The sequence below is a fragment of the Pan paniscus genome, chromosome 10 (assembly GCF_029289425.2).
Source record: "Pan paniscus chromosome 10, NHGRI_mPanPan1-v2.0_pri, whole genome shotgun sequence".
NCBI classification, from domain to species: domain Eukaryota; kingdom Metazoa; phylum Chordata; class Mammalia; order Primates; family Hominidae; genus Pan; species Pan paniscus.
The window spans coordinates 45,072,972-45,090,071 of NC_073259.2; the positions used below are offsets into that span (position 1 = coordinate 45,072,972).

Genomic DNA, 17,100 nt, shown 5'->3' on the forward strand with positions numbered 1-17,100 from the left:
GGCCCAGGAGTTCAAGACCAGCCTGAGCAACATGGCAGAATCAGCTAAGTGTGCTGGTGCCCGCCTGTGATCCCAGCTGCTCAAGAGACTGAGATGGGAAGATCACTTGAGCCTGGGAGTTGGAGGCTACAGTGAGTCGTGATCGCACCACTGCACACCAGCCTGGGCGACAGAGTGAGACTGTCTCAAAAATAAATAACTTAAAAGAAAATCTCCCTTCGTCTAAATCCTGTCTACTTCCAAGACACACACACACACACACACACACACACACACACACACACACACACACACACAATCTTGGCCGGACGTGGTGGCTCACGCCCGTAATCCCAGCACTTTGGGAGGCCGAGGTGGGCGGATCAACTAAGGTTGGGAGTTCAAGATGAGCCTGACCAACATGGAGAAACCACGTCTTTACTAAAAATACAAAATTAGCTGGGCGCGGTGGCACATGCCTGTAATCCCAGTTACTCGGGAGGCTGAGGAAGGAGAATCGCTTGAACCCGGGAGGCGGAGGTTGCAGTGAGCCGAAATCACACCATTGCACTGCAGCCTGGGCAATAAGAGCGAAACTCCGTCTCAAAAATAAATAAAGAAATAAAAGCTGAATCACAACATCTTCCTCTGAAGTGTTGTTGTGATGTTAAAAATGAGATAATAGGCTGGGTGGGTCACGCCTTGTAATCCCAGTACTTTGGGAGGCCCATCACTTTGAGACTAGGAGTTCGAGATCAGCCTGGGTAACATGGCTGAGATAACGACTATAAAGTGAATGGCACATAGTAAGTGGTTAGCTAATGTTTGACTCAGCCCTACTCTTCAATGATCCTTGTGGGCATTTCTTCACAAAGTTGCAAGGTATTTCTGTAGTCCTCTCTCCAGTATTTTTCAGTATTTGTTCTAGCACACACTAGGTCTTCCACAAAAAAGATTGAATGAAAACTCCTGGCAGCGGGAAAGCGGGGTGGGGGTGTGGGGAGGGGCACCCCAACACAAACACACAGAAAATGCTACTACAGAACATCGGTTACTGGGCAGCGGTACATTTCAGAACCCCTAGGGTGCCCTCACATCCTGCCTGGCTGGCCTGCTTCAAACGGTTCATTTAACCAAGGTCATACTAAAATCTTGGCTGCTACTAAAATCCAGGGACCGTCACTTTTCCCAGATAAGAGAGACAGTTGCTCTATTAGTATGGGCAGCGGTAGGCCCAAAAGATCCCGCCTTCCTCCACAGGGCGAGCCTATCAGCACTCCTCCAGCGATGAACGGCAGCTCTCCAGGAGCCAATGAGTTCCTCCCCCTGGAAGGAACCCGCCCATCCCTTGTGTCGTCACTAGATCTCTTAAAAAGATGGACCCTCAGCGGCGCTTCCTCGTAGCGAGCCTAGTGGCGGGTGTTTGCATTGAAACGTGAGCGCGACCCGACCTTAAAGAGTGGGGAGCAAAGGGAGGACAGAGCCCTTTAAAACGAGGCGGGTGGTGCCTGCCCCTTTAAGGGCGGGGCGTCCGGACGACTGTATCTGAGCCCCAGACTGCCCCGAGTTTCTGTCGCAGGCTGCGAGGAAAGGCTCCTAGACTGGGTCCGGGTGCTTGGCGGCGGCGGCTTCCTCCCCGCTCGTCCTCCCCGGGCCCAGAGGCACCTCGGCTCCAGTCATGCTGAGCAGAGTATGGAAGCACCTGACTACGAAGTGCTATCCGTGCGAGAACAGCTATTCCACGAGAGGATCCGCGAGTGTATTGTGAGTGCGGGGCCCCGGCGAGGAGAAGCGGGGGTTGCGGGAGACGGGGAGGTTGGGGTCCGAGCCCACCTGGTCTCAGAGTGCCGTCAAACCATGCCTGGGCCAGCGGCGGGCGACGGAGGCCTCCGTCCGGGCAGAAGGGCGGGTGCCCGGCTAGCGATCCCCTAGATGGGATCAGCTGGGTCCCTGAGCGATAAACAAAGGCCGTCGTTTCCGTTCCTCCCCCACACGCCCCTCCCCTGCCCCTCCCTCCCACCCCTCACCCAGCGCGTCTTCCTGTTAGGGGTCTCCGGGGTCTGAGAGCCTGCGGAGTCTGCCTTAGTCTGATAATCGGGGAAGGATGGGTTTGCTTCTCAAACTGGGTTGAGGGCAAACTCAGCTGACGTTGGATGAAGGGGAGACGTCGTCACACTGAGCTTGATTCCAGAAAAGAGGGGAGGTGTAGGGATGGCAGACGGGAGGAACCTGGGGACTTGGTGGGTCATCTCCTGCTTTGGAAGAAAGGAGTCTTGCTGGGGTGGATCCTAATATGTAGAGATGAGGAACAACCAAGTATTCCCCCGTCTTTTTTCTTTCTCATTGGTGTTTGTTTGAAACCCTGCAAGGCTGGGTTCCCAGCCTCTCAGCCATTCCGGGGTTTCCGCAGTGAGTGGTCCTCCCAGGGCTTCAGAGGGTACCTGGCTGCTGTTCCTTACGCCCTCCCTGCCACTTAGAGCGACAACTGAACCTTGCGCACAGAAGTGGACTACTCAATTCAGGGGTAGGGGTACCCAGTGGAGCTTAGGGTGTCATATCTTTCTCAGCCTTGCTTTGAATTTTCACCTCTCTCCTTTCTCCTGTGTCCTTCCCCAGAGCTCCCCAGGGCAACCCTCATCTCCAGATAGTAAATGGAAAGGGAATGGTTTGGAAAAACAGAAAGAAATGTTAGTAAGTGTGGGAATCCATTGTTGGGGTCATTCCCTTCATTTTTCTCAGGCTGGGCTCTAGCCAGCCCTGGGCAGCCTGATTGGAGGAGGGGTAAATTGAGCCAGGACATAATTAGGTCTGCTCTTATCTGTGAGGACAGGAAAGTATATTAGTCTGTGTGTGCAACTCCAGTAGAAGTGTGCTTTCGGCAAGCCTTCCTTGTGTGTTTCTTGGTGGACAGTCCACATGGTGGGTTGGGCATATTGCAGAGGCACACCCAGGCCTTGAGACAGTGTCGGGCTGGAGGCTCAAATTCCTAGACAACAGGGAGGGATGAGACCTTGGACAGAAGCAGCCTCCTGGATGTCTCCCTAATCCTTTAGTCCCATGAGCTGAGAACATCAGTGCTGGCTAAGGGTAGCCTGAAGACTTATGGTGCCTCCCCCACCTGGCTCTCATCTAGAGGCTAGAGAGCAACCTAGCTTCTTGGAACTGCGTGGAACTCCAGCCTGACCTTTTGAGCCCTCCCACCTTCCTGGCTATTACGCAAGCCCAGAGCAGAACACAGGCTATAAAAATCTTGCAGCTACAATCTGAGTGGCTCCTTCTATTCTGCTTCCCTAATATCAAAAGCTATGACTTTGTTCTAGATCGATGGCTCTCCTGCGTCTCTGTGGATTCTTCCCTCCTTGTACAGATAGCTGTATGTGTATTCCTTGTGGGGTCAGCCCTTTCTGGAGACTGGAAGACCCATGAGACTGATCTTGTATTCTTGGCCTATCTCAAACACAATAACTTCTCTTCTTGAGACTCTCTGGTGTTTTTTTTGTTTTGTTTTGTTTAGTTTTGTTTTTGACCTAGTCTCACTCTGTCGCCCAGGCTGGAGTGCAGTGGCATTATCTCTGCTCACTGCAACCTCTTGCAACCTCTGCCTCCCAGGTTCTAGTGATTCTTGTACCTCAGCCTCCCGAGTAGCTGGGATTAAAGGCACCTGCCACCACACACGGCTTTTTTTTTTTTTTTTTTTTTTTTTTTGAGACTCAGTCTTGCTCTGTTGCCAGAGCTGGAGTGCAGTGGCACAATCTCGGCTCACTACAACCTCCGCCTCCCGGGTTCAAGCAATTCTCCTGCCTCAGCCTCTCAAGTAGCTGAGACTACAGGTGCATGCCACCACGCCTGGCTAATTTTTGTATTTTTAGTAGAGACAGGGTTTCGCCATGTTGGCCAGGATGGTCTCGATCTCTTGACCTCGTGATCCTCCCGCCTCGGCCTCCCAAAATGCTGGGATTATAGGCGTGAGCCACTGCGCCCAGCCAATTTTTGTAATTTTTTTTGAGATGGAGTCTTGCTCTGTCACCCAAGCTAGAGTGCAGTGGCGCCATCACAGCTCACTGCAACCTCCACCTCCTGAATTCAAGTGATTCTCCTGCCTCAGCCTCTTGAGTAGCTGGGATTACAGGTATGCACCACCACACCCAGCTAATTTTTGTTTTTTTAGTAGAGATGGGGTTCCACCGTGTTGGTCAGGCTGGTCTTGAACTCCTGACCTCATGATCCTCCCACTGTGGCCTCCCAAAGTGCTGAGATTACAGGTGTGAGCCTCAACGCCCAGCTCAATTTTTGTATTTTTAGTAGAGATGGGGTTTCACCATGTTGGCCAGGCTAGTCTTGAACTCCTGATCTCAAGTGATTCATCTGCCTCGGCCTCCCAAAGTGCTGGGATTACAGGTATGAGCCACAGTGCCTGGAGGAGACTCTCTGTTCTTGATTATAGAGCCAAGCTAGCCAATGGCTCCTCCTCTGGGCAGCAGCAGCTTACTTGGAGTAGAGTAGGAATGAATATGCAGATTAACCTGGCTGAGTTCCGCCATCACTGTCACTTGGCAGTCCAGCCAGCTCTAGAAACACTATAGATATTGGGCCCCAGCTAAAGCCCACTGTTAGGGGTAGAGGATTAAATGAGACTCTGGTTTGGCCCAGAGCAGACCTGATCTTTCAGGCCCCTGAATAAGCATGGAATAGAAGTTGTGACTTGGTCTAGAAACATGACACCTTCTTTGGGTCAAGGCAGCAGTGTGCATGGAGGTAGGAGGGTGGGGTAGCAATGGGGTGCCAGGACAATGCAGACGTCTTCCTCCCCTCAAACCTGCTTTCATTCCCAATAATGTGCTCGGAGTAAATTCCCTCTGGTTCTGTAGCTGGTTTGAAACGCGTGTGCATGTGCATTTCTAGGAGTTTTCTTTGCCCATTTACCAACCAGAGTTGGGCTGAAGGTATTTTCTCCCAATGAAGTCCTTGTAGGGCTGGGCATGTTGCTGTTTCCCCAGGTGCATGGGGCAGCCCCTGTCTGGCCCTTCTTTGAGGCCCCTGGGGCCCTGACTAGAAGGAAGTACCTGGGGGATCAGAACAGAACATAATTCCAGATGGAACCCTTGGAAGTATGGAGCCTTATCTTGAGGAAGTGATGGCCTGGAATTAACAGAGAGGCCCTTGGGGCTGTGGAGTGTGCTGAAGGTTAGAGCTTCTCATCCCAGCTCATATTCTGCTACAGATATCAACACTTCTGTTTGCAACACTGTACATCCTCTGCCACATCTTCCTGACCCGCTTCAAGAAGCCTGCTGAGTTCACCACAGGTACTTTGATTTCCCTCCCTCCTGCCAGAGTCCCTGTTGCCATGGACCAGCCTCAGGGGAATGGGCCTATGGTACCCACTGGGAAAGGAGCAGTGGCTGTGTGGGGCTGTTCTGGAGCCTTTGCCTCTTCAGCCTCCCTTTCTGCAAGATAGGGGCAAGGGCGGCTAGATGGACGTGTCTGCTGGGCAAGTCATATAACATTTCTGATCCTCAGTTTCATCCTACAAAATGGGCATAACAATGTCTACCTACTCCATTGTGTGGACCAAAGGAGATGGTTAATGTGAAAGCCCTTTGTGAACCTGAAGTGAGCAACTGCTGGATGAATGTCATTACGGGCACAGGCTCTGTGTCATCTCCTCTCCTAGTGCTTCCACAGCCAGGACCAGAGACCTCCCTGATGACTGGGGAACCTGGTGATGGTGGCCTTTCTCTTTATGGGGAGCCTGAGTATGCTCAGATCGCAGCTTTCCTTCCCTAGACATTGTGTAATTGGGGGTGGGGGCACACTTGCCCCAGTTCCTAGCTCCAGCCTTTCCTCCTCTTAGGATGGCTCAGGATGAGTCCCCCCTCAACAAGGCAGCTACCCTAGAGTAATTCCCCTGGGGACTTTCTGTGTGAATCTCCCCTTCCCCCTCCTCTCTTTTCCCTTTCCTGGACCCAGCCACTGATGTAACCAACCTCACAGACTAGTTGTTTATTATATTAATAGTTTGAACATATAAAGAGGAACTTGTGATGGGAGAGATCTAGGGAGGAGGAAAGAAGTATAGGAATGTCTGGCCTGTATTCTCTTCACCTGGGACCACTGATTTTTAAGCTGCCACCTTGGCTGGAGAACAGGCTATGGAGTTCATAATGTGTGGTCTCCTGGAGCCTCCTGTTCAGCTCTGCCTTCTTTGAGGGGGCAGGGATGGGGCAGGGAGCACATTGTAATACTAACTGCCTCAGAGCTGCCCCCTGATGTCCTCCTGCCTCTTCCCCGTGCCTTTGTCTCTTACAGTGGATGATGAAGATGCCACCGTCAACAAGATTGCGTAAGTGTCCCTGCCTCAGCACCTAACATCAGTGGTCTTTAGGAACTGGGATCTAGGGAGGCCTGGAGCTGGAGGGAGAAGGGGGAAGTCTCACACACTGAAGAGAGAGTTTCTGTTTCCACCCCATTTCTGGCTTCCGGCTTTACCTCACCCTGGGGATGCTCAGAAAAGCTGCTGTTCCTGTCTTCCTGGTTAGGCCAGGAGCTTGTGGGAGCCTCATGGCCAGGAACGTCTGCTGGGGCCTGAGTCACCGGAAATGGCTCCGGCTTGGCTTCACCTCCCAGCGACCAATAGGGAGGGAGTGGAGTGGGGATGCACATTGATGGAAAAAGAGCAGGGTGTGGGGAAGGTGGGAACCCCTGAGGGAGGGGCATGCTTGGTTCTGGGAGAAAGGCCCATATTCCAGGCTGCCAGTGTCCACTGGTACATACAGAGAAAGATAGAGATATGACTCCTTTGAGTCAATAGATCAGAAGGCAGCCCTCCACCCTTGATGGACCAACGAGCTAGAAGTGCCCATCTTCAGTATATGCAGCCCGGGGCATAGACCTTGGCTATGAAGCTAGGTTTCAGTTCCCTCTTGTCCTCCTTTGCCCTCATGCCTTTGTGCAGGGCATAGCCATATGGGATGACCCTGTGCTTATCTGGGCTAAAAGAGGTAAGCTCAGAAATCCATATCCCTGAGCAAAGAAGAGAAGCCAGGTCCCCTAGTTTTGGCATCATACCTGGCATAACTGATAGGCATGTATGGGAGGACCACATTCCTGGGGACAGCCTGGGTATGTGACATGGCAGGTGACCAGGTTCCCATGAATGCCCGAGGCTGTGCCCATCCCATGAGCTGGGGCTTCCCTGGAGGTAAAGAGCTAGGGTGGGGTGGCAGTGGGTAGAACCCCAGCTGGACAGCTCCTTCCTTAGCTCTGTGATTGCTACAGCTGGTTCTGGAGGCCACAGGTGCCCTCAGGACAAATGGGGCTTCTTCAGCACAGGGTAGTGAGTGCTGAGCTAAGCAAGGACACTGTCCCCTTCTCTGCCCAGGCTCGAGCTGTGCACCTTTACCCTGGCAATTGCCCTGGGTGCTGTCCTGCTCCTGCCCTTCTCCATCATCAGCAATGAGGTGCTGCTCTCCCTGCCTCGGAACTACTACATCCAGTGGCTCAACGGCTCCCTCATCCATGGTGTGTGGCTCCTGGAAGCTGCTTGGGGTGGGGATAGGGAGCAGAGAGCAGATAGAGTCGGGTGGACTCAGGCAGCCGTGCGCCAATCAGTCATATGTCGCACCTTCCCACTCTGCTTCTCCTGCAAATGGTCAGTCTCCTGTGGGTTGCCCCTCCCCTTACTGACCACTTCTGCTTTTCCTTTTTTGCTCTAGGCCTCTGGAACCTTGTTTTTCTCTTCTCCAACCTGTCCCTCATCTTCCTCATGCCCTTTGCATATTTCTTCACTGAGTCTGAGGGCTTTGCTGGCTCCAGAAAGGTAAGTAGGGGATATGTATCCAGGCAGGAAACGGAATTCCACACACATGGTTCAACTGAAGAGATTTTAATAAAGAGGCTATTTGCAGAGGTTTAGTTAAAGGAAGTTTGAGGCTCTAGTGACAGTAGGAAGTCATTACCACCCTTAGGCCTGTAGGGACAAAGGGAGGAAATGGTTTCTAGAACCCACTAATAGCTGAAGCCAGGGATGTGAAGCTGCCCAGAGAGGAGCTGTTGTCTTAGTGTCATAATCACTGCCAAAACCATGGTGGCAGACGTGGGAGGACTCACAGGAAACATACCCTCACCTTTTTTCTACCTTCCATTCTCCTGTTGGATGCGAAACCAGAGGGCAAAGAGCTTGTGGGATGCAGACCTCGGAGGTCAGCCTCCCAGAGCACACAATGACAAGGAATAGGTCTGGGGAAAGGAGATGCAAATGAAGAACACCTGGTATGTGGGGTGACCTTAGACTGGGGAGTGGGAAGACAGAGCAACTTAGCAGAATAAGAGGAAAACCCTCTCTCTTACCTCCTGAATCCAAACCTTTCTGGTTCCCGCAGGCTGCCTGCCATCTCCAATGTTCCCACACTGCCCTGATGTTAACCTTCTTCACTGGTTGCCTCCTCCCGTAGGGTGTCCTGGGCCGGGTCTATGAGACAGTGGTGATGTTGATGCTCCTCACTCTGCTGGTGCTAGGTATGGTGTGGGTGGCATCAGCCATTGTGGACAAGAACAAGGCCAACAGAGAGTCACTCTATGGTGAGCGGCCCAGCTTCCTCCAGGCTGCATGGCTTTTCAGTTGGCCCATGTCCCCCTGCCTGGAATGACTGTAACCTTCTAAAGTGGAAAATGTTGGCACCTTCTCCCTTAGACTGAAGTTTCAAACTGATAGACATCTGGCCAAATGCAATCTGCAGAAATGTTTCATTGGGCCCATGCAATGGTTTTAAAAATATATATTATTCAGTGGCTAACATTTTAAATTGGGAGGTTTCACATTAATATCCAGATATCTAACTTTGTTTGACAAGGAGAAGATCTGGCTACATTAGTCCCTGGTGATGGGGGCCAAATAGCAGTTGTACCCTTTAGTTAGGGGTTAGGATCTCCAGTTTACTATAGGCCCTGCCACTCCCTATTCTGCTAATGCTGGCCAGCTTTCTTCATTTGTATTAATTGCCTAACCCCTGTGGGGACTGTGCCCTTGTCTAGACTCTGAGGCCTGTCAGCCTGGGGACAGTAAGTAAGGAGAGATGAGCTGACATGCCTCTTTTTTTTATCCTTAGACTTTTGGGAGTACTATCTCCCCTACCTCTACTCATGCATCTCCTTCCTTGGGGTTCTGCTGCTCCTGGGTGAGTGTACAGGGTCTGGGAGGGAATGGGCAGGGTCCTTGGACCAGAGTAACCAGGCTAGAAGGAAAGGGAATGGGGGGCATGTTAGGGAAGGGGTGGAGAGCAGGGTCTGGCAAGTGACTGGCTCTTGTCCCTACAGTGTGTACTCCACTGGGTCTCGCCCGCATGTTCTCCGTCACTGGGAAGCTGCTAGTCAAGCCCCGGGTATGTGGTATTCCTTGCTCTTTGATCCTGCAGGGTGAGCTTCCTGCAGAGCTGGAACCAAACAATGAAACAACCCTATGGTTGTGTAGTACACAACTTGCAGAGAGCTACAGCCTTTGTTGGTTCCTGTATTCTGTACCCCTATCATGCAGAGCTGGTCACCAGACATGCAGGGCAGAATACAGGGCAATTGGGAGGGACTGAGCAAAGCTGCAGGCCACAGGGTGGTGAATGAGGGTCTCGGGGAAGCCTGGGACTACGGAGCCCTGGGAAGAACAGGGTTCTCCTGGGGCCTTTGGGTCACGGAGCCTCTGACAGTTAGTCTCTTCCTTTCCCCTGCCCCTAGCTGCTGGAAGACCTGGAGGAGCAGCTGTACTGCTCAGCCTTTGAGGAGGCAGCCCTGACCCGCAGGATCTGTAGTGAGTTGCAGTTCTTCCCTGCTGGGGTGGTAGGCTTGGCCTGGGCAGAAACTGCAGGACTTGAGAGCAACACCATCTTCTCTGCCCTCAGATCCTACTTCCTGCTGGCTGCCTTTAGACATGGAGCTGCTACACAGACAGGTCCTGGCTCTGCAGACACAGAGGGTCCTGCTGGGTATGTGGCTTCGTAGGGCTTGGGATACCTGGGTTTCCCCAAGGAGAGTAGCCCCTGGTTCCAGGTGCTTGCTGACAGCCTCCCATCCCTGCACAGAGAAGAGGCGGAAGGCTTCAGCCTGGCAACGGAACCTGGGCTACCCCCTGGCTATGCTGTGCTTGCTGGTGCTGACGGTAGGTATACCAGCCCTAGAGGTGAGGAGTGGACCCTCAGTACTTGAGGCCTTCTCAGGGAGAGGGGAGGCAATGCAGGGACCTGGTTATCATCAGTAATAGTGGTTGCTTCTCACTGAGTGCCTACTTTTATGTCCTGCCTGTGGTGAGCACAAATGTTGAGCACATCAATCCCCATTTTGTAGATGAAGAGACAGAGTTGAGTGACTTGCCCAAAGACACAGGGCCAGTGAGGAGTTGTGCAGGTTTGCCCTGGCATGAGAATAATAAACATTGAAATTCAGTCGATTCCCCTATGGACTCAGTTATAGATCTCATCAGTTGAAGGAAGAGAGATGCCTTTTCCTATTCAGCCTTTTTGCAATCCTTCCATCTAGAGGAGATGTATCTTATAATATCCTCAAAGGCACTCTGTTGCTAATAGCAGCCTTGATGAGGTCCCATATAGCTCATTGGAAGCAGAGCTAGTCTTGGAAACTGAAAATGTTGGACCAGAGTCTCTGCCCATTCCTTTAGCTTTGGGTCCAGCTGTGGTCTGGGGTGGGATGGGAGTCTGACCTTGCCTCACACAGGGCCTGTCTGTGCTCATTGTGGCCATCCACATCCTGGAGCTGCTCATCGATGAGGCTGCCATGCCCCGAGGCATGCAGGTACCAGGCTGCCCTCCCACCATATCCTTTGGGGAGGGCCTAAGAACAGCTGGGGAGAGGAGGCAGAAGCTGAGGACAGCGGGAAGGCTGGGTGCCGGGTAGTGCTGATGGTGGGGAATGCTCACAGTGATACTGCCCCACTCCTCAGGGTGCCTCCTTAGGCCAGGTCTCCTTCTCCAAGCTGGGCTCCTTTGGTGCCGTCATTCAGGTTGTACTCATCTTGTATCCTTCTGGAAACCCATCATTGCCTCTGTTCAGCAAACCTGTCTCCTGGGACTCTAGACCGAGCACTCCTTTGGGACTCTGAGCAACGCTGATGGGAAGTGGGGCAAGTTTTCATCAACCTGAGGTTCAGAAAGAAGGAAAAGACTTAATTTTGAAAGGAGGGCTGGTGGTTCAGTAGAATCTGATCAGAAGAAAATAAAAAGAGGCCGGGTGCAGTGGCTCACACCTGTAATCCTAGCACTTTGGGAGGCTGAGGCGGGTGGATTGCTTGAGTTTAGGATTTCAAGACCAGCCTGAGCAACATGGTGAAACCCGGCCTCTACAAAAAGTACAAAAAATTAGCCAGGCGTGGTGGTGCGTGCTTGCATTCCCAGCTACGTGGGAGGCTGACGTGGGAAGATCGCTTGAGCCCAGAAGGTCAAGGTTGCAGTGAGCTGAAATCGCACCACTGCACTCCAGCCTGGGTGACAAAGTGAGACCCTGTCTCAAAAAAAAAAAAAAGAAGTGGGCTGGGAGAGAGCTCTGTTCCCTTTGAGATGAGTTATTAATTCTTAGGAGCCAGCCATTTATTCCTTAATGCAGTGGCAGTTACCTAATGGTGTCCTCAGTTGTGGGCTTCTATAGCTCTCCACTCTTCCGGAGCCTGCGGCCCAGATGGCACGACACCGCCATGACGCAGGTAGCTGGGAGGGAGTAAGGGAAGCTCCCAGGGGGTGTGGATGGGCACTAGGTGCCTGCAGCTCTTCCACCCTCACCTCTCCTTTCCCTGCTTCCACCCAGATAATTGGGAACTGTGTCTGTCTCCTGGTCCTAAGCTCAGCACTTCCTGTCTTCTCTCGAACCCTGGGTAAGTATTGAAAGGAGGAGATAAAGGAATTGGATTTTTTTGAGTACTTACTGATGCAAAGCAGGCACTTTATATACATAATTTCTCTAATTCCCACAACAAACCCATGAGTAGGTATTATCCGCATTATACAGATGAGGAAAGGGAGGCTCTGTAAAGTGCCTACACTGAGCTTCAGGGTCAAAGTACATACTTTTTACATTTGCTACATCCCACTGCCTCTCATTTACTTCTACTTTTTGGTCAGGGAGCACACTTTTCTAAATCTTTCTCCTGGGTGAATAATCTAGTAAATGTTCCTATTTGAAAGACAATAAACAGAGAAGCTACCTGATTAACCCAGATTATACAGCTGGCTTGAGGCAAGGTCAAGTCAGTCTAGGACCCTTGTCTCCTGAACCCCAGGCTAGTGCTTTCTCTGTACACTGGTGTGTCAGATAATAAACTCACTCCTTCTCCTGCCTTTAGAGCTATATCTAGAATTAACTGGTTAAAAAGTTCAAGAGTGGCTGGGCGCAGTGGCTCATGCCTGTAATCCCAGCACTTTGGGAGGCCAAGGCAGGCGGATCACCTGAGGTCAGGATTTCGAGACCAGCCTGACCAACATGGAGAAACCCCATCTCTACTAAAAATACAAAATTAGCCAGGCGTGGTGGTGCATGCCTGTAGTCCCAGCTACTCGGGAAGCTGAGGCAGGAGAATCACTTGAACCCAGGAGGCAAAGGTTGCGGTGAGCTGAGCTCACGCCATTGCACTCCAGCCTGGGCAACAAGAGTGAATCTTCATCTCAAAAAAAAAAAAAAAAAAAAAAAGTTCAAGAGTGTAACTAGTTCACCCCAAGGTAGTATGTGAGCTGCAGAGGTAACAGCCGCCCTCCTACCTCCCCCTAAATACCACATCATCCTCTGTATTTTATATGTGATTTCATATTTAAGTCAGTTCTGGGGCCAGGCCTGGTGGCTCACGTCTGTAATCTCACACTTTGGGAGGCCAAGGTGGACAGATCAGCTTGAGGCCAGGAGTTCAAGACCGGCCTAGCCAACATGGTGAAACCCCATCTTTATGAAAAATATAAAAATTAGCCAGGTATGGTGGCACATGCCTGTAATCTCAGCTGAGGCATGAGAATTGCTGAGCTTGGGAGGTGGCTGAGGCATGAGAATTGCTTGAGCTTGGGAAGTGGAGGTTGCAGCGAGCCAAGATGGTACCACTGCACTCCAGCCTGGGTGACAGAGCGAGACTCTGTCTCAGAAAAAAAAAAAAAAAAAAAAATCAGCTGTGAGCCAGGCCTGGTGGTTCACGCCTGTAATCCTAGCACTTTGGGAGGCCAAGGTGGGAGGATCACTTGAGGCCAGGAGTCCTAGACCAGCTTGAGCAATATAGTGAGACCCCATCTCTACCAAAAAAAAAAAAAAAGTGTTTTAAATTAGCACACCTATAGTCCTAGCTATGTGTGAGACTGAGGCAGGAGGATTGCTTGGGCCCAGGAGTTTGAGGCTGCAGTGAGCTAAGATTGTGCCACTGCACTCCAACCTGGGCAACAGAGCAAGACCCTGTCTTAAGACAAAACCAAATTAAACAAAACAAAAAACAGCTCTATTTCATTCTTAACGTTATATTATTTCCACTCTACCATTTGTATTTATGCCAGGAGAATTTGTAAGAAAGTAGGTTTGTGGGTCTTCCAGTTAGTTCCTTTAGGGTGGATGCAGGTAAGAATATTTAAAGGTGGAGAGCAGAGTTTTTTGATTTATGATAATATTATGAGGGGACCAGTAAATATTAGAATAGTGCCTGGCACAGACAGTGCTTTATGTGTGTTGTCTCATTTAATTCTTAGGAAACTGAGGCACAGAAAATTTAAGGAAATTGCCCCAGATCACACAGCTAGTTAGGGGTGGAGTTGGGATATGAACCAAAGCAGCCTGATCAGTATGAGCGCCCAGCAACCACACTGTTCTGTCTACTAAAAAAAACTTGGTGAACTGCTTATTCCAGGCCCAGGAACAAGTAGTAGGCCCTGGGAGTTCCTGGGGACGCCAGGAGCCAGAGGAGGCCTCACTGGAGGAGAAGATACCAGACTCTGGAAGCGAAGTTGAAGCAAGCCTAGCTGCTGACACTTAGAACAGTCCCGAACTGCTCTTGAGACAGCTTGGGTGGTAGAATTGGGAGAGGCCAGCCTATCAGTTGCAGTGTTGAAATGTGGCCACCAGGAGGCAGCAGAAAGTTGGGCTGGTAGCAGAAAAGGGCCTGGGGAGCCCACCTCTCATCCTGGCCTTTGTGCTTCAGGGCTCACTCGCTTTGACCTGCTGGGTGACTTTGGACGCTTCAACTGGCTGGGCAATTTCTACATTGTGTTCCTCTACAACGCAGCCTTTGCAGGCCTCACCACACTCTGTCTGGTGAAGACCTTCACTGCAGCTGTGCGGGCAGAGCTGATCCGGGCCTTTGGTGAGAGGGAGTGAGGGTGCAGGCTAGTTGGGGGTGGTAATCATCTAGGACACTCTGGATCACGGATCACCCCAGCAGGGGAGAGGGTGTGCTTCCTGCTTTGTGGGTAACGTACCTCATCCACACATTCTGTGGCTTGGCTGCCTGGTCCCTAACGGACTGGACCTTTGACTTGCTTTTGACTGCCCATCTCCTCTTCTCCAGGGCTGGACAGACTGCCGCTGCCCGTCTCCGGTTTCCCCCAGGCATCTAGGAAGACCCAGCACCAGTGACCTCCAGCTGGGGGTGGGAAGGAAAAAACTGGACACTGCCATCTGCTGCCTAGGCCTAGAGGGAAGCCCAAGGCTACTTGGACCTCAGGACCTGGAATCTGAGAGGGTGGGTGGCAGAGGGGAGCAGAGCCATCTGCACTATTGCATAATCTGAGCCAGAGTTTGGGACCAGGACCCCCTGCTTTTCCATACTTAACTGTGGCCTCAGCATGGGGTAGGGCTGGGTGACTGGGTCTAGCCCCTGATCCCAAATCTGTTTACACATCAATCTGCCTCACTGCTGTTCTGGGCCATCCCCATAGCCATGTTTACATGATTTGATGTGCAATAAGGTGGGGTAGGGGCAGGGAAAGGACTGGGCCAGGGCAGGCTCGGGAGATAGATTGTCTCCCTTGCCTCTGGCCCAGCAGAGCCTAAGCACTGTGCTATCCTGGAGGGGCTTTGGACCACCTGAAAGACCAAGGGGATAGGGAGGAGGAGGCTTCAGCCATCAGCAATAAAGTTGATCCCAGGGTTTGCTTTGTTTTTTTAAAGCACCTGTCTCTGTGTATATTTGAACAGCCTTGCTCCCACCAGCCCGGCGTCTGCCCAGTAAGAGAAGCAGAGGGGTCCTGCCCACCATCCTTTTCCTTCCCCTTCATCTATATTATTACCATCCTTTGGGGACTTGGATCTGGTGTTAGGCCATGCAGTTGGGCAGTGGGAAACTCCTCCATCCTCAGTCTTGCTTAAAGCTGGCTTGTCCCCTGACTCCTCCTTATATTCATGGCCTTGTTTCTGTACCTTGAGTATTGGGGGTAGGACATGGGCATAGGAGTAGGATAACCTCCCCCGATACACTCACGCCTTCAGCCCTATCCTCCCTGGCTTAACTATTGGATATAGAGTAAAATAAGTGGCTGGCTGACAAGGATTTTCATTTCCTACCTGAGAGAAGAATCTAGCTTTTTACTAGAGGCCATCAGTTTCTTGAAAAGCCCATGTGCTATGTTGGGAGTAAGAGCGCAAAACTTAGGCTTATACAGATTGTGTATTGCACAGCTTCCAGGGACACCATTCACCTCATAGTCATTGTGTGGATAGTTACTATGCTAGTTTTCTAATAAATGTCAGTCATCTTGAGGAAGGGGTGCTTTTTTTTTCTTTTTTCTTCTTTTTTTTTTTTGTGAGACAAGGTCTGGCTCTATCACCCTGGCTGGAGTGCAGTGGTGCAATCTCAGCTCACTGCAACCTCCGCATTCTGGGCTCAAGCCATTCTTCCAGCTCAGGCTCCAGAATAGCTAGGACAACAGACACATGCTACCATGCCTGGCTAATTTTTGTATTTTTAGTAGAGATGGGGTTTTGCCATGTTGCTTGGGCTGGTCTTGAACCCCTGAGCTCAAGTGAGCCACCTACCTTGGACTCCCCAAATGATGGAATTACAGGGGTGAGCCACAACACCCAGCCATCTTTTTTTGGGGGGAGGTCTCACTCTGTCACCCAGGTTAGAGTGCAGTGGCATGATCTTAGCTCACTCTACAGCCTTGAACTCTTGCACCCAAGTGATCCTCCTTCCTCAGCCTCCTGAGTACCTAAGACTACAGGCATGTACCACTACCTCCCACTAATTAATTTTTTTTTTTTTGAAACGGGGTGTCACTATGTTGACCAGGTTGGTCTTCAACTCATGGCCTCAAGCAGTCCTTGCCTCAGCCCCCAAAGTGTTGGGATTACAGGAGTGAGCCACTGTGCCTGGCCTGGTTTTTTCTAATGTACACAAAGTTGCTATGAGTACTAGCCATAGAGTGTGGTGAGGGGAGGGTGAATATGAAACACAAAGTGTAGATTCCACAAATACTTGCAAAGCACCCTTCTGTAGAGTAGGCACTTAACCTTGGAGATACATGATAAATATGTGTGTGCTTAAGATTGCTTTGTCTAGTAAGGTGCCAGATAATTCTAATACTGTTCTAACACTGCAGTTAAGTAATGGTTCTCGAGGGAACACAGGTGGGCAGTGTTGGGACATCAAGGAAGGCTTCTTAGAAGAAATGACTTCTAAACAAAAGAAATTGGATGTGGTGCCTCTGAGATGAGATCTGAGTGGCTGAAAATGGAGCCCTGGGAGTCCAGAGAGGGAGAAAGCTGGAGAGGTGCCTAGATGGACGGTTAAGGGAAGTGATCCTCACCTCTTACAAAGACTTTTGAGTGTCCACTGCCCTTCAGCAGCTTCCAACTGACAAGTCATTCATTTGAAAAACAGCAGCTATTAGATGCCTGGCAAAGAAGAGAAGGGGAAAAAAGTTGGAAGTCCTAAACGAGACAATAAGTACCAAGCTCTGTTCCTGGTTCTGGGGAAGTTCCAAAGGAGACTGCAAAGTTAGTAGAGAAATGGGCTCCTGGTATCCTCACCTCCCAGTCCTGCTTAACGCTGAGTGTGAGGAGAGATGGAAGTCGGGGAGATCTGGGGAGGACTACAGAGAAGGGAGGCTCTGGTTGTATGCCCAAAGGGCTTGGCTGGTCTTGGGCAGAAATTGGAACCCATAC

At 51.1% G+C, this 17,100-nt stretch overlaps 1 protein-coding gene across 6 annotated transcripts; it reads left to right on the forward strand.

Moving 5' to 3' along the window:
- The first annotated feature begins 711 nt into the window (after positions 1 to 711).
- Positions 712 to 15,104, forward strand: LMBR1L (limb development membrane protein 1 like). 6 transcript variants are annotated; one of them, XM_003825829.4, is made up of 18 exons: positions 712 to 861; positions 1,240 to 1,743; positions 5,201 to 5,285; positions 6,289 to 6,322; positions 7,361 to 7,500; positions 7,695 to 7,798; positions 8,433 to 8,559; positions 9,087 to 9,155; positions 9,295 to 9,359; positions 9,706 to 9,778; positions 9,870 to 9,953; positions 10,050 to 10,126; positions 10,699 to 10,776; positions 10,925 to 10,998; positions 11,590 to 11,680; positions 11,782 to 11,848; positions 14,138 to 14,299; positions 14,504 to 15,104. In XM_003825829.4, the coding sequence occupies exons 2-18, from the start codon at positions 1,672 to 1,674 to the stop codon at positions 14,569 to 14,571; spliced, it is 1,470 nt and encodes a 489-aa protein (XP_003825877.1). In that variant the 5' UTR covers positions 712 to 861; positions 1,240 to 1,671; the 3' UTR covers positions 14,572 to 15,104. The 6 variants fall into 6 exon arrangements, with proteins under 6 accessions (XP_003825877.1, XP_008949405.1, XP_008949404.1 ...); XM_008951156.3 differs by lacking the exon at positions 712 to 861 and having other exon boundaries at positions 1,340 to 1,743; positions 10,985 to 10,998; XM_008951157.4 differs by lacking the exons at positions 712 to 861; positions 14,138 to 14,299 and having other exon boundaries at positions 1,335 to 1,743.
- Positions 15,105 to 17,100: the final 1,996 nt, after the last annotated feature.